This window comes from Muscardinus avellanarius (assembly GCF_963383645.1).
Source record: "Muscardinus avellanarius genome assembly, chromosome: 2".
Lineage (NCBI taxonomy): Eukaryota > Metazoa > Chordata > Mammalia > Rodentia > Gliridae > Muscardinus > Muscardinus avellanarius.
In genome coordinates, this window is record NC_137787.1 from 32,418,496 (window position 1) to 32,433,392 (window position 14,897).

General features: G+C 42.7%; 1 protein-coding gene across 1 annotated transcript in view; it reads left to right on the forward strand.

The window, feature by feature from the left end:
- The window catches only part of INO80D (INO80 complex subunit D), a gene marked incomplete at its 3' end in the record, with an annotated part of 58,324 nt that extends 44,453 nt beyond the window's left edge, over positions 1-13,871 (forward strand). The window contains exons 8-10 of the mRNA XM_080720018.1: positions 7,186-7,403; positions 10,032-10,189; positions 12,706-13,871. Of these exons, the coding sequence (XP_080576144.1) occupies positions 7,186-7,403; positions 10,032-10,189; positions 12,706-13,871 (1,542 nt within the window). The remainder of the gene's footprint in view (positions 1-7,185; positions 7,404-10,031; positions 10,190-12,705) is intronic.
- Between the last annotated feature and the right edge of the window lie 1,026 nt (positions 13,872-14,897).

A 14,897-nucleotide genomic window follows, 5' to 3' on the forward strand; every position in this document is an offset into this window, starting at 1 on the left:
TATCACCTGAAATTTTCGAGTCTGTTCTTTGACTAAAATATTTCAAATGCTAGTCATGACCTAATGAATTAGGTTCAGACTTTTATTTAAAAGCAAAACAAAAAACCCACTGTTTTAGAAGATGTTTAGTACAGTTTGTGCATCCCTATTCTGGAAACCTCAAATTCGGAAGGTTCCAAAATCCAAAACATTTTGAATGCTGACATTCTGCTCAAAAAATTCAGATTTTGGAGTCTTTGGGATTTCAGTTTTTTTTGTTTTTTTTTTTTTTTTTTTTTTCTTTTTGCGGGTCTGGGGATGGAACCCAGGGGCATTTGACCTCCGAGCTACACCCCCTACCCTATTTTTTATTCTTTATTTTGAAACAGGGTCTCACTGAGTTGCAGAGGGCCTCACTAAGTAGCTGAGGCTGTCCGCGAACTGCAATCCTCTAGTCTCAGCCTCCCGAATGCTTGGATTACAAGCGTGCGCCACCATGCCCGGCTTGGATTTCAGATTTCTAAATTAAGGATACTTATCTGGTATATTCTATGCAAATATTTCAACCTCTAGAAAACTCCAGCCTGAAATACTTCTGGTCCCCAAGCATTTTGGATAAGGGATACTCAACTTGTAAAAACTTAGATACGATCCTTTTTTTTTTTTTTTTTTAACTATCCTTATTCTATTCCTCACTTCTCCTTAAGATACATTTTCATTCATAGCAGTTTCCCAAACTGTTTCCTTTACTTCTTGTGTGTTTGCTTTCTTATATATAGTTCTATAAATGCCGTAGATATTTGATAATATTTTGGCCATATACCAAGTTTTTTTATAATTTTGTTGAATTTAATTATTGCTTTGGCTACAATTAGAAACATGAACTCTTAAATTTTTCAAAGTAGTTTAGAGGAGAGACAACAAGTTTGAATCAGTGACGTATCAGAATTATATAATTAAAATTCAGTTTTGGACCAGGAATGTAGCTCAGTATTTGAGCTCTTGCCCCATATGTTCAAGGCCTTGAGTTCTATCCTCAACACCACAGAATAAAAAGATCCTCTGTTAGTACTTATGTACCCAAAAGCAAGACATTTCTGCTCTCTGTAAGCACTCCCCAGTTCATGGGTGCATCAAAGTAATGGATTCATTCAGCTTGTGATCCCTGTTTGCCAGTAGCTAAATGAATAGCCAGGGACTGGTGATTCAACCTTCCTGGACCTCAGTTTCTATGTATATAATGCATTGGCTTCTCACCAACAACCTTTTGTTTTTAAGTTTCTTTTATGGACTATATGTTTTGAAAATTTTGAATACTAATCTGTGCATACAAATGTTGAGAGTTTTTTTCCCATTTTAAATTAAAAATATTTAAAATATGGGCACTTTTGTTAACATATTCAGGTTTAGGTATGAGTAATGGATAATTTTTGTATGCTTTTTTTTTTTTTTTTTTTTAATTGTACTGGGGTTCCTGGAAACCGTTCTACCTTCAGGCTACACTCCCAGACCTATTTTTTTTATATTTTTATTTGGAAACAGGATCTCTTAAGCCAGTGCAGCTGGCTTCGAACCTGCAGGATCCTCCTGTCTCCGCCTCCCAAGTGTGGGGATTACAAGCGTGCTCCACCACACCTGGCTCTGTATGCTTTTTGAACCACTTTTTAGACCTTCATTGATGATTTTACAGACTCTTGTGATCTCCTGTCTCAGCTTCTCAAGTACTGAGATTATAGGCCTGTACCACCATACCCAGCTAAATTTTTTTTACTCTTTTTTGAAACAGGATCTTGGTAAATTTCTGAGACTGCCTTTAACTTGCAATCTTCTTGTCTTATCTTCCCAAGTACTGGGATTACAGGAATGCTCAACACCTGGCACAATATCTTTTTTTAATGATTTTCTTTCTGAAGGCAGTTACAGAATTTGACATTAATTTGTGCTATTTTTGTTTTAGGTTAAAAATGACTTAAGAGACCATAAGAAAACACTTGAACCCTATGTGGTCTAGTGAGAGATTCCTCTGGGTTGGGCGAAAGCTGTGTGTGGATCTCTTGGCCCAGCTTTCATGCTGTATTCTCAACGTAGACACACTTTATCAGCTTTACTGTTAGCATCTTAGCCCAAGTTGCCATCATGTTTGCCTGAATTATTATACCAGGATCCTAATTCATCTCCCTTCTCCTTGCCATACCCTCCTCCCCTCCATGAAAACTCACAGGTTTTGTTGTTCACGTAGCAGCCAGAGTAGGCTGTCTGTGTGTGTTCCACTTTCTTAGAATTAAATTCACCTTTTTGGGAGCACAGTTCAAAGAGATCTGACATTGGGAGTTGTGTGACTGCCATTATGAATACTCTTGGCAGGTGCAATGGTGCATGAAACCCAGTACTTGGGATGCTGAGACAGGAAGGTGTACCGGGTTGAAGCCAGCCTCAGCAACTTGGTGAAACCCTCAACAATTCAGCAAGACTTTGTTTCAAAATAAAAAATAAAGTAGTGCTTGGGGTATAGCTCAAGAGGTAGACTGCCCCTGAGTTCAATCTCCAGTACCAAAAAACAACAACAAAGCCACCTATCTAAATTCTCTTAGTCAACCTTATACTTCATCTCCATTGATCTGTTTTCAGTCCTTGTAATTTTGAATATTAAAAAACGGTCCATCAAGCCATGTGTGGTGGCGCACGCTTGTAATCCCAGTGCTTGGGAGGTTGAGACAGGAGGATCACACAGGTTCAAAGCCAGCCTCAGCTACTTAGTGAGGCTCTGGGCAACTTAGACCCTGTTTCCAAAAAGCATTAAAAAAAAAAAAAGGTCTGGGAGTATAGCCAGGAGGTAGAAAAGCCCCTGGGTTCCACCCCAGTATCACCAAAAAAAAGGTCTATCATGCCAGACATAGTGGTGCATGTTTATAATCCTAGTACATGGGAGGCTGAGATGGGAGGATTGCAGGTTCAAGGACAGGCTCAGCAAGTAGTGAGACTCTCATCAACCTAGTGAGACCCTGTTTCAAAAAATAAAATAGTGCTAGGGATATGATTTAGAGGTAGAATCCCTCTGGGTTTTATCCCCAGTAACCAAAAATAGGTTCATTGATGGAATCATATAGGAGGTAGCCTTTATAAGAGGCCTTTTAGAATAGATATCTGGTTGTTTTAGTTCCATTATCAAACCGTTCTAATGGCTTCCCAACACACCTAAAATAAAATCCAGAATCCTTTCAGTGGCATGAGGGACACTGTCTCATCTGGGCCTTGCCACCTCCCGCCCGCCTCCCACCCCTCTAGCCTGTGGCTCCAGCTGCACTGACCTGCTGCTGCTTCTGTGGTTCTCTAAGTCTGCTCCCACTAGGGCACTTTGCACTTGCTTTTCTCTTTTTGGGGAGTATTCTTTTTCTAGATTTTTTTATGACTCAATTCTTCATTTAAGTTCATTTAATTTAATTTAATTTTATTTTATTTTGTGTGTGGGGGTCTGGGGATGGAACTCAGGGGCATTCTACCTCCAAGCTACACCCTCTGCCCTGATTTTTATTCTTTTTTTTTAAGATTTAAAGAAGTTTATTAAAAAGATAGAAATACAGAAGATATTTAAACCCCCATGCCAGAATGGCGTGGGGGGGGGGTTAAAATGAATGCCCCACCAAAGATACAACACGTGGACCGAACTTTTTATACCCATGACCTCCATCTTGTTTACGTAATTCTGTTTGAAACAGGGTCTCACTAAGTTCAGAGGCCTCACTAAGTATCTGAGGTTGTCCGCAAACTGCGATCCTCAGGTCTCAGCCTCCCGAATGCTAGGATTACAAGCGTGCGCCACCACGCCCGGCTTCATTTAAGTTTCTGACCACATAGCATTTCATCAAAGAAGTCATCTACCTCCTTGCTACCCTGTCAGTTTTGCCTTCACGCTCTTGTTTTTTCTTCCCAGCATTTATTGCCTAGCATTACTTTATTTATTTTGTTTGTTTACTGTCTATATCCTCCTTCTAGAATGTAAACTTTGTAAGAACATAAACATTTATTTATTTATTGCTGTATCTTCAGTGCTTAGGACAAAGATGCCCAGTTTGTAATTGTTGAATACATTAATGGTCAAGTATATGATGGAGAGGGTGAAGATTCAGAAGTTGAGCGAGGTGTGGTGGCGCACATTTGTGATCCCAGCACTCGGGAGGCTGAGACCAGAGGATTGCGGTTCACGGACAGCCTCAGCTACTTAGTGAGGCCCTTTGCAACTCAGTGAGACCCGGTTTCAAAATAAAGAATAAAAAAATATATAGGGCAGGGGGTATAGATCAGAGGTCGAATGTCCCTGGGTTCCATCCCCAGGCCTACAAAAAAAAAAGATTCAGAAGTTGGCTCAGCCACTGGGATGGAACAGCCATTGGCAGAAGAGACTCAGTTGATAGGCAGTGCAGGCTGACTTCACTGTTGTATAACAGGTAGTGAGTTAGTGCCTTGTGCTGGTGAAAAGATAGAAACAAGAGGGTGAGAAAGTTGGGAATGCACAGTATTCCAGTGCTCACTAAAGCTATATATATATGACCTGTTAGCATTGGGGAATCCTCCAGGGAGTGGGGGCTCTAGCTCTCTGAAGGCACCAAGTGGGGATGACCAAAAACAAGGCAAGGTGTCCATCCATCCTGAGCAGTTCTGTGTGGAGTGCCAGTTATACAACCAAGAATGTCACAGGGGAGTAGGGTGTTAGCCTATGGGAATCTGGCAGGAACCTACAGCCTGCACCAGGTGGACACTAGAAGTCTTGCAAGTCAGACGTCTTCCATCTGGGCCTAGAGCTCTTTAGGCCTGGCCTGAAAGCTGCAGTGTTCCAGAGGAGAAACCTGAAAAGGGTGTTGAGCACATTGCTAAAAGCCGGTCATCTCTTGCTCACCATTTGTTGAATTCAGTAGTGGTCATATTGAAGTGTTAGGTCAAAAAGAGCTACAGAGCCTGAAGAGCACTTTTTTAAAAACAGATTTTGGCCAGGCATGGTGGCACACGCTTGTAATCCCAGCATTTGAGAGGCTGAGACAGGAGGATTGCGGTTCATGGCCAGCCTCAGCTACTTAGTGAGCCCCTCCTTAACTTAGTGAGACTCTGTTTCAAAATAAAGAATACAAAATAGAGCAGTGGTTGTAGCTCAGAAGTAGAATGCCCCTGTGTTCCATGTTCCATCCCCATACCCCCCCCCCCAAAAAAAAAGGTGTAGTCTGATGTGGTGGTACATGTCTATAATCCAGTACTTGGGAGGCTGAGACAGGAGGATTGCAAGTTTGAAGCCAGCCCAGTACAGGATAACCTGTTTCAAAATAACAGAATAATATAAGACTGGAGTGTAGCTCAGAGGTAAACATTTCAATCCCTATTACCACAAAATAAATAAGTAAATATTTATTTGTGACTTAAGAGTCTATAATTGTATTTCAGCCAAGTAAATGTTCCACCTCCTAGTAGCAGCACATTGTGGAGTTAGAATCCAGCATCCATTCGGGGATGACACAAACATTTAATGTATGACAGATAGTGGACAGAATTATTGTCACTAACTGAAGAAAGCTAGTTGGTTTCTTTTTTATCTTTCTAACTATTCTCCTTCCTACTCACATAATTTGGGCAGTTTTACACAGGCGTAGCCACATCACCCACTCTCTTTACCTTGTCTCCCTGCCCATGTGATATCCTAGGAGTGTTACTGTGTCATGGATTTCCAGGTGTGCATCACCATCCCTTTTTTTCTATGTACCAATTACAGTTTTTCTAACGCTCCCTAGACATCCAGCTGTGTGTGAGCCAAGCCGAATTCCTGAACTTCTCTTCTGAATCTGCTTCTTTACTGTATTCTCTGTTAAGCAATAGTATCATCATCTAATAATCCTACAGAGTAGAAGCCCTAAAGGCGATTATAGAGTATATTCTCTCCATCCTCACCACATGAAAGGAGCTGTCAAATTTGGGAGCTTCTATCCAGGAGCTGGACGTGGAACTCAGCAGTAGAGCCTGTGACATAAGGCCCTGAGTTCCATTCCCAATATTAAAAACACAACAACAACAAAAAACTCTTCCTCGCCTATTAAATAAACTTTTAAGATCTTTAACAGAATACTTAAAGTCATACATGCTGTGGTTCCAAAATACTTTACATCTTGTTTTCGTATTTTATCTTCTATTTCATCCTAGGGGGCAGTCATACCTCGTTATTTGCTGTTCTTTTTTTCTGGTCTGTGCAAATCCTTTAGCCTAGAACGATCTCCATTATCCTACCATTTAACATCCTGCTTACCCTTTAATCTCCCAGAACTAAGAATGATCAGTTTTTCTTGGTGTGCCCATAGGAGGTATTATATCATCATCGTTCACTTTTCCCTATACTGGATTTATGTTTACTTTTATTCATGTTTTCCCATAGGAGAGTAAGTTCTTGGATACTACAAATTATTTTTTTCTTATACTGTAGTGTTTGTCACAGTGTCTATACATGGGATGAAATATGTATAAGCTGAATTGATGTGAATTAAATGAATTTATGTTCATTTGAGTATTACATATAGTTTTAAGCATATAATATGTTTTTGGCATTGTATACAATATTCAAAGATAGAAGGTTCTTAAAGTATTTGTAAGATTTTTTCCAGATTTTTTCATTTTCCAGATTTTATTTTTCATAAAATTTGTATTCAGTACTACATAAAATCATTTAAAATTGTACATATTAGCAGAGTAATGTGATGTTTCAATACATGTATGCATTGTGTAATGTTAAAGCTGGTTAAAATGTCTCCTCAAATATTATCATTTCTAGCCGGGCGTGGTGGCGCACGCTTGTAATCCCAGCATTTGGGAATCTGAGACCTGGAAGATCTCAGTTCGCGGACAGCCTCAGCTACTTAGTGACGCCCTCTGCAGTGAGACTCGGTTTCAAAAATAAAGAATAAAAAAAAAAATAGGGCAGGGGGTGTAGCTCAGAGGTCGAATGTCCCTGGGTTCCACCCCCAGACCCGCAAAAAAAAAAAAAAAAAAAAAAAAAAAATTATTTCTCTGTAGTCAAAACCTTCAAAATCATTTCTTCTAGTTTTTTTTTGAAATGTGCAGAGTATTATTGTTCTCTGTATTCATATTACTGTGCGATAGCATGCCAGGAGGGATTAGGTAAGATTGATCAGTGGGTAGCCTCAGTTTAAAAACAACCATTCGTTCATTCCAAAGGATAATTTCTTGAGAGGAGATAACTCCCGTAAAGTTCAGCACCAGCAGCAGAGGAAACCCAGGAAAAAAACCAAGCCTCCTGCACTTACCAAAAAACACAAGAAGAAGAGAAGGCGTGGACCTCGTCGACCCCAAAAGCCCATTCCCCCTGCGGTCCCCCAAGGGAACCTCAGCATGCCCACCAGCGTCTCACTGCCAGTGGAGACCTCTCGGATCCGGTCAGTGGTGTCGGGATTTGGCTTTCCTCTAGGTTTCCTGATTGTTCTCAGAACATCTATTTTCACGTCGTTATAATAATGTTGGCACTCGATTGCAGAGCCATTCGGTATATCTGCCTAGACTTTTTTATTTTATGGTTTGGGGTGCATACTTTGTCAATATCTGTATTGAGTTTTAGGTACAAATTTTTACCAATAATAAAGCTTTTGATTACAGCAGAGAGCAGATGCTGAAATTCCAAATTTAATTATATATTCTTGGCTAGACATGGTAGCACATACTTGTAATCCCAGTACTTGGGAGGCTGAGACAGGAGGAGTGCAGGTTTAAAGCCAGCCTCAGCAATTTTGTGAAACTCTCAGCAACTTAGTGAGACCTTGTTTTAAGATAAAATAGGGCTGGGGATGTAGCTTGGAGGTAGAATGCCCCATGGGTCAATTCTTGGCACCCCCCCCAAGCCCCACTACACTAACACACACACACACACACACACACACACACACACACACACACACACAATTTTTTTTTTTTTAGAATTTTCTCTTACAAAAGAAATTCCACATATGTTTCAGAAGAATTATTCCATCAGAAATATGATGCATTAGCCAGGCGTGGTGGCACACACTTGTAATTCCAGTACTTGGGAGGCTGAGACAGGAGGATCCAGGTTTGCAGCCAGCCCCAGCTACTTAATAAGACCCTGTTTCAAAACAAAGAATATGAAATAGAGCTAGGGGTGTTGCTCGGAGGTAGAATGCCCCTGGGTTCCATTCCCCAGTATGGCAAAGAAAAAGGAAGAAAAGAAAGAAAAAAGGCTTAGGGGTTGTAGCTCGGAGTTAGAATGCCCCTGGGTTCAGTCCCCAGCACCACAAAAGAAAAAGAAAAGAAATATGATGCGTTATTAATTTTGGCAGACTTGAAGATTTTGCCCAAATGAAAACGATTTTTAAGTTAAACATTTCAACCAGTCAACCTACCTTTCTTACCCCCTCCCCTCTACCTGTACTGGGCAAGTGCTGTGCCACTGAGCTACATCCCTGCTCCTTTGTTTTAAAGGCTTAGTTAGTTATTTATTTAGGTGCTAGAGGTTGAACCCAGGGGTGTTTTACCTTGTAACTACACCCCAGCCCTATTACATTTTGAAACCAGATCTCTATGTTCTTGAGTAGCTCACAAAATCTTGAACCTATGATCCTTTAGACTCAGCCTCAAAGTACTAGGATTGCAGGCATGTACACCATGCCCAGCTTTTGTTTATGTTTTTGTCCTACTGGGGATTGAACCCAGGGGCATTCTACCTCCAAGCTATATGCTGAGCTCTATTTTACTTTTACTTTAAAATAGGGTCTCTCGAAGTTGCTGAGAATCTAGCTAAGTTGCTGAAGGTGGTCTCAAATATATGCTCTTTCTGACCCAGCCTCCCAAATAGTGAGATTAAAGGTGTGCACCACCATGCCCAACCTCAGCCTGGCTTCTAAAATTTTATTTTGAGGCAGAGTCTCACTAAATTTTCCAGGCTGATCTTAAATTTGCAATCCTCCTGGCTCAGCCTCCTGAGTAATTTGGATTATAGGCATAGGTTATCATGCCCTGCCATTTATTTTATTTTTCAAATCATTTTATATATATATAATTTGTTTGTTTGTTTGTTTATTTATTTATGGGTCTGGGGATTGAACCCAGGGGAATTTGACTTCCAAGCTACACCCCCTGCTCTATTTTTTATTCTTTATTTTGAAACAGGGTCTCACTAAGTTGCAGAGGTCTCACTAAGTAGCAAGGCTGTCTGTGAACCATGATCCTCTGGTCTCAGCCTCCCAAATGCTGGGATTACAAGTGTGCGCCACCACGCCTGGCTTTAAATCATTATTTTGATGAAATTCTACTTAAAAATATTAAGGCACGTCTAATATGAAATTTATTCACATTCTACTTTGAAAGTAAAAATATTATAGATTGTATTGTCTTAATCACAATGTAAAGGTTATAGAAATAGATGACTGTATATGATCTTTGCTTTCAAATTTTTTTCTCATGAAGTACGGAAGGAGACATTTTATGCTAGGATTTTCCATGTTTGTACCGAATATGAAATTTCTTGAGCTGAGCATGGTGACACACATTCTTAATCCCAGTATTTGGGAGTCTGAGACAGGAGGATCACAGGTTTGAGGCCAGCCTCAGTAATTAGAGAGGTCCTAAACAACTTAGCAGGACCTTGTTTTAAAATAAAAAAACACAGCTTGTAATCCCAGCACTTGGGAGGCTGAGACAGGAGGATTGCACAGGTTCGAAGCCAGCCTCAGCTACTTAGTGAGGCTCTCAGCAACTTAGTGAGATTCTGTTTCCAAATAAAGTATAAAATAGGTCTGGGAGTGTAGCCCAGAGGTAGAAAGCCCCTGGGTTCCACCTCTAATACCACCAAAAAATTAATTAAAAACACAGTAGGGCTTGATAAGGTGGTATACAGAGGTAGAATGCACCTGGATTCAACCCCCAGTACTTCAAAAAAATAAAACATAATAATAATTTCAAAGACATTAGCCTCCTTTTATGTGGGTTGAACCCGCGGCGGCAGCTCTGGGGCGAGGTGGGAGAGCCTGGGAACCAACCACTCTGTCTCCCAGGAGCCCGTCCACGCCCGAGCTGAGTGCGGAGGAGTTGCCGGACGACATCGCCAGTGAGATCACTGACATTCCACACGACCTGGAGTTGAACCAGGAGGACTTCTCGGACGTCCTGCCGCGGCTGCCTGATGACTTACAAGATTTTGATTTTTTTGAAGGTACGGTTAGTATTTTAATTAAGGAGACTGGTGTGAAATATGAGTTTACAAAAGGGAACTAGTTTTTTGAGATGTGTCTGAATTTCTTGTCACATAAAAAGTTCTATCACCATAGATAGAAAATACAACACTGCTGTTGTTATTTTACCCATTTCAGAGGTGAATGCGTAATTTGTTTAACCATATTATAGGTTTACTAGATTTATATTTTGATAGCTAGATATATAACTTTGTTCCTTAAAATGAGTAATTTTACCTTATTTATTTATTTATTTATTTATTTATTTATTTATTTATACTAGAGATTGAACCCAGAGATGCTCTATCTCTGAGTTACACCCCCAGCCCTTTTTTATTTTCATTTTGAAGCAGTCTCACTAAGTTACTGTGCCCTGACCTCAAACCTGCAGTCCTTCTGTCCTAGCCAAGTACTGGGATATTTTAGTTTATTTTTGAACAGACATTTAAAACATGAGTTTTGAAATCTTTTAGAACTTGCTCTGCCGGGCGTGGTGGCGCACGTTTGTAATCCCCGCACTTGGGAGGCGGAGACAGGAGGATCGCGCAGGTTCGAAGCCAGCCGCGCGCGCTGGCTTAGGAGACCCTGTTTCTAAATAAAAATATAAAAATAGGTCTGGGAGTGTAGCCCAGAGGTAGAAAGGCTTCCAGGAACCCCAGTACCACCAAAAAAAAAAGAAGAAGAAGAAGAAGAAGAACTTGCTCTAATTTTAATACCCCATTCTTACTTGAAGTATACTTTTCCAAAACAAAGTTTGCTGAACCCCATCAATACTCCAGTGCTTTCAGAGAATATTTTGTGTTATTAGGGTTTTTTTTTTTTTTTTGGCATTGGGGATTGAATCCAGAGGTATCTTACCTCTGAGCTAAAGTTCCAGCCCGATTTTATGTCTCTTTTCTTTTTTTTTTTTTTTTGGTGGTACTGGGGTTCCTAGAAGCCCTTCTACCTCCGGGCTACACTCCCAGACCTATTTTATATTATTTTTATTTGGAAACAGGGTCTCCTAAGGCAGTGCACGCGGCTGGCTTTGAACCTGCGCGATCCTCCTGTCTCTGCCTCCCAAGCGTGGGGATTACAAGCGTGCACCACCACGCCCGGTCTCCAATTTTATTTCTTATTTTGAACAGGTTCTCACTAAGTTATGGAGGGCCTCGCTAAGTTCTTGAGGCTGGCTTTGAACCTGTGATCCCCCTGTCTCAGCTTTCCAATTACTGGGATTACAAGCATGTGCCACCATACCCGGTTTATTAGAATGTTTTTTCACCACTAATAACTGGATATTTCCATGGTGATTAATAAAGTTCCTGACAGCAGAGTTTTTAAATTTTGGAAGTGAAATCAGAGTTGCTCATGGGCTTCCATTTTATAAATATTAGTTATAATTGGGAAAACAGTGAGGGAGAAGGATTAGAGAGTAAAGCAAAAGCAATTTGAAATGAATTCTCAAAATAAACTGAGTGCTCAGTACTGTACTAAAATACATGCGTGAATTTCTGTATTCTAGTCATCTTCAGCTGCCTCCCAGCCGGAAAAACCAAGGTGCAGAGAAAGCAAGGCACCTCTTCTACACAGCCTCTGTTTCCTATTTTAGTGACAAATTAATGTAATTTTAGTAAACACAAGTACAGTCACTTAGTCACCATGAGTTTTAAATTTGGTAATCCTTAAAGTCCCTAATAGTTAAGCATTCAATAAGATGGTTTGGAGAGGTTTATAAATTGAAGATGGTGATTCAGGTTCCAAGGTGCTGACATTTCAGACCTGTCCTGAAGATTAATATTTCTCTTTCAGTTCAATTCCCTTTTCTTTCCTTCTTTCTTCCTTACCATCCCTCCTTCCTCCCTTCCATCCGTCCGTCCGTCCTTCCTTTCTCTCTCTCTCCTTGCTCCTCTCTTCTTTTTCTCTTTCCTTCCTCCTCTCCCCCCCCCCCCAGCTTCTTTCTCCTCTCTCTCTCTTTCATGGGACTGGAGATGGAACCCAGGCAAGTTCTTCCTCTATACTATGCCCCCAGCCCTATTTATTCTTTATTCTGAAACAGGGGCTAAATGACCATGCATTGGTCTTGAACCTGCAATCCTCCTATCTTAGCCTCCCAAGTACTAGGATTACAAGCGTGCCCCCCTGCCACCCACCCAGCTATTTTTTTAGAACCCCCCCCCCTTTTTTTTGCAGTCCTGGGGATGGAACCCAGGGGCATTCTACCTCTGAGCTACACCCCCAGTCAGATTTTTTTATTCTTTATTTTGAAACAGGGTCTCACTGAGTTGCAAAGGGCCTCACTGCGTAGCTGAGGCTGTCCCTGAACAGGGATCCTCCTGTCTCAGCCTCCCGAATGCTGAGATTACAAGCGTGTGCCACCACGCCCAGCTAGAAACTTCCCTTTTCAAGGGGGACTCTCCTTCAATAGAATATTGTTTAAAATTATTCCAATGTGTGATTTCTGGGGCGTGGATCAACTGTGAGCCCTGCTGATTCTCACTGGCCTTTGTTGATACAGGAAAAAATGGAGACCTCCTCCCAACGACCGAAGAGGCTGAGGAGCTGGAACGGGCCTTGCAGGCCGTCACTTCTCTTGAGTGCCTGAGTACCATTGGGGTACTGACCCAGTCAGACGGTGTACCAGTCCAGGAGCTGTCAGAGAGAGGAATGGGGGTGTTCTCCACGGGAACTGGAGCTTCAGGAATCCAGTCCTTGAGCCGAGAAGTAAACACGGACCTTGGGGAGCTATTGAATGGGCGAATAGTACCTGATAATTTTTCTAGTCTAGAGCTGGACGAGAACCTGCTCCGTTCTGCTACCTTGTCCAACCCACCTACACCCCTGGCAGGGCAGATCCAGGGGCAGTTTCCTGCCCCAGCCAACGTCGGCCTTACTTCTGCCACTCTGATCAGCCAGAGTGCACTTGGGGAGAGAGCCTTCCCAGGACAGTTTCATGGACTTCACGATGGCAGCCATGCCTCCCAGAGGCCACATCCTGCCCAGCTGCTGAGCAAGGCAGACGACCTAATCACCTCACGACAGCAATACAGCAGTGACCATTCACACTCCTCACCCCACGGAAGCCATTATGATAGTGAGCACGTGCCGTCTCCCTACAGTGACCACATCACCTCTCCCCATACAACATCTTTCTCTGGTGATAATATGGCAGCTACCTTTTCAGCAGAGATGCCCATCATGACGCAGCACTTGCTCCCAACCCAACTCGAGGTGCCACTTGGAGGCGTGGTCAACCCCAGGACTCACTGGGGCAATCTCCCTGTCAACCTTGGAGACACCTCTCCATTTAGCAACCTTCTCGGCGCAGATGGACATCTTCTTTCCACGTCCCTATCCACGCCACCCACCACTTCGAACTCAGAGACCACACAGCCTGCCTTCGCCACCGCGACCCCCAGCAGCTCCAGCGTGCTTCCGGGGTTGCCACAAACCAGCTTCAGTGGCATGGGGCCTTCCGCTGAACTAATGGCCTCCACCTCTCCCAAGCAGCAGCTCCCTCAGTTCAGCGCAGCCTTCGGCCACCAGCTGAGTTCTCACAGTGGCATTCCTAAAGACCTGCAGCCCAGCCACAGCTCTATAGCCCCTCCCACAGGCTTCACAGTAACAGGTGCCACAGCTGCAAGTACCAATAATGCATCTTCCCCCTTCCCCTCCCCTAACTGAGCATGTCTGTCTGCAGGCAGGCGGGGAGCCCGGTGTTTTCTATCTTTGTTTCCTCTTTAGCACCCCTCTCCCTCTCCTAAAGAAGATTTAAAAAGGACAGGTGGGGACTAGAGGGGCGCCCCTTCCCAGCTCCGCCAGTGGCCGCGCGGACCTCGCTTCAGTGTTCACACGTGCTCCTTGGCAGTGGTGCTCATCCCCTCCCGGCGGGCCCGCTCGGCCGGCGGCTTCCGTGGTGGTGCAGCACAGTGACTGGACAGGATTGGCCTCTAGCAGCAAGTCCTAGAAGGGAAGATACCTCAGATTACCAGTGCCCTTTATATTTCCTAGTATTCAGATCAGTGCTTTTCATTCTATAGACAGGTTTTGATATAGGTGGTTCTAGGTAGAATGATCCTATTAACTGAGTTCCTGTGTAGGAGTTAGCAGGTGGTGTGTAGAGGCAGGCCAAGGCTTTGACTCAGCACCAACTGCCAAATGCCAGTGAGGCCAGGACCCATTCCTAATCGTGATCATGGTTAACTGAAAAGAAAAAAGTCGTCTTTTGATCTGTGAGTGTGTCCACCCATGCGTGTGTTTTGTGCGGTGCAGGAAGTAGCTGTCTCATAGGTTTGTTTATTTTCTTATTCCCGTAATGAGTATAAGTCACTTTTCTCCTTTCTTACATCTCACACCCTAGTAACGATGGTCATTCTGTTCCACCGAGTGACCTTGAGTTGGTCCAGTTGTGTGAATAGAACAACCCTTTTCTGCTAAAAGTTAGCCCATGAAGAAAAGGGACGCAAAATCTCAGTTCACATCAGTGTTGGAGATGGGGGGCGGGATGAGAGAGCCTTGCAAGGAGCGACGGCGGGGCTCCGAAGCCCGGGGCCTGCTGGTCACTTCTCCCTTTTAGACATGTGTTTGTTTCTAAATCTCTTGCCCATGGAAAACACTTGCAAGATGTAACTGAAAAAATGTCTTGATGTGAAAAGGCAGGATAGGTCAGATGGGTTTGAAAGATGAAGTCCTTGATCCGTGTTTTGCTTT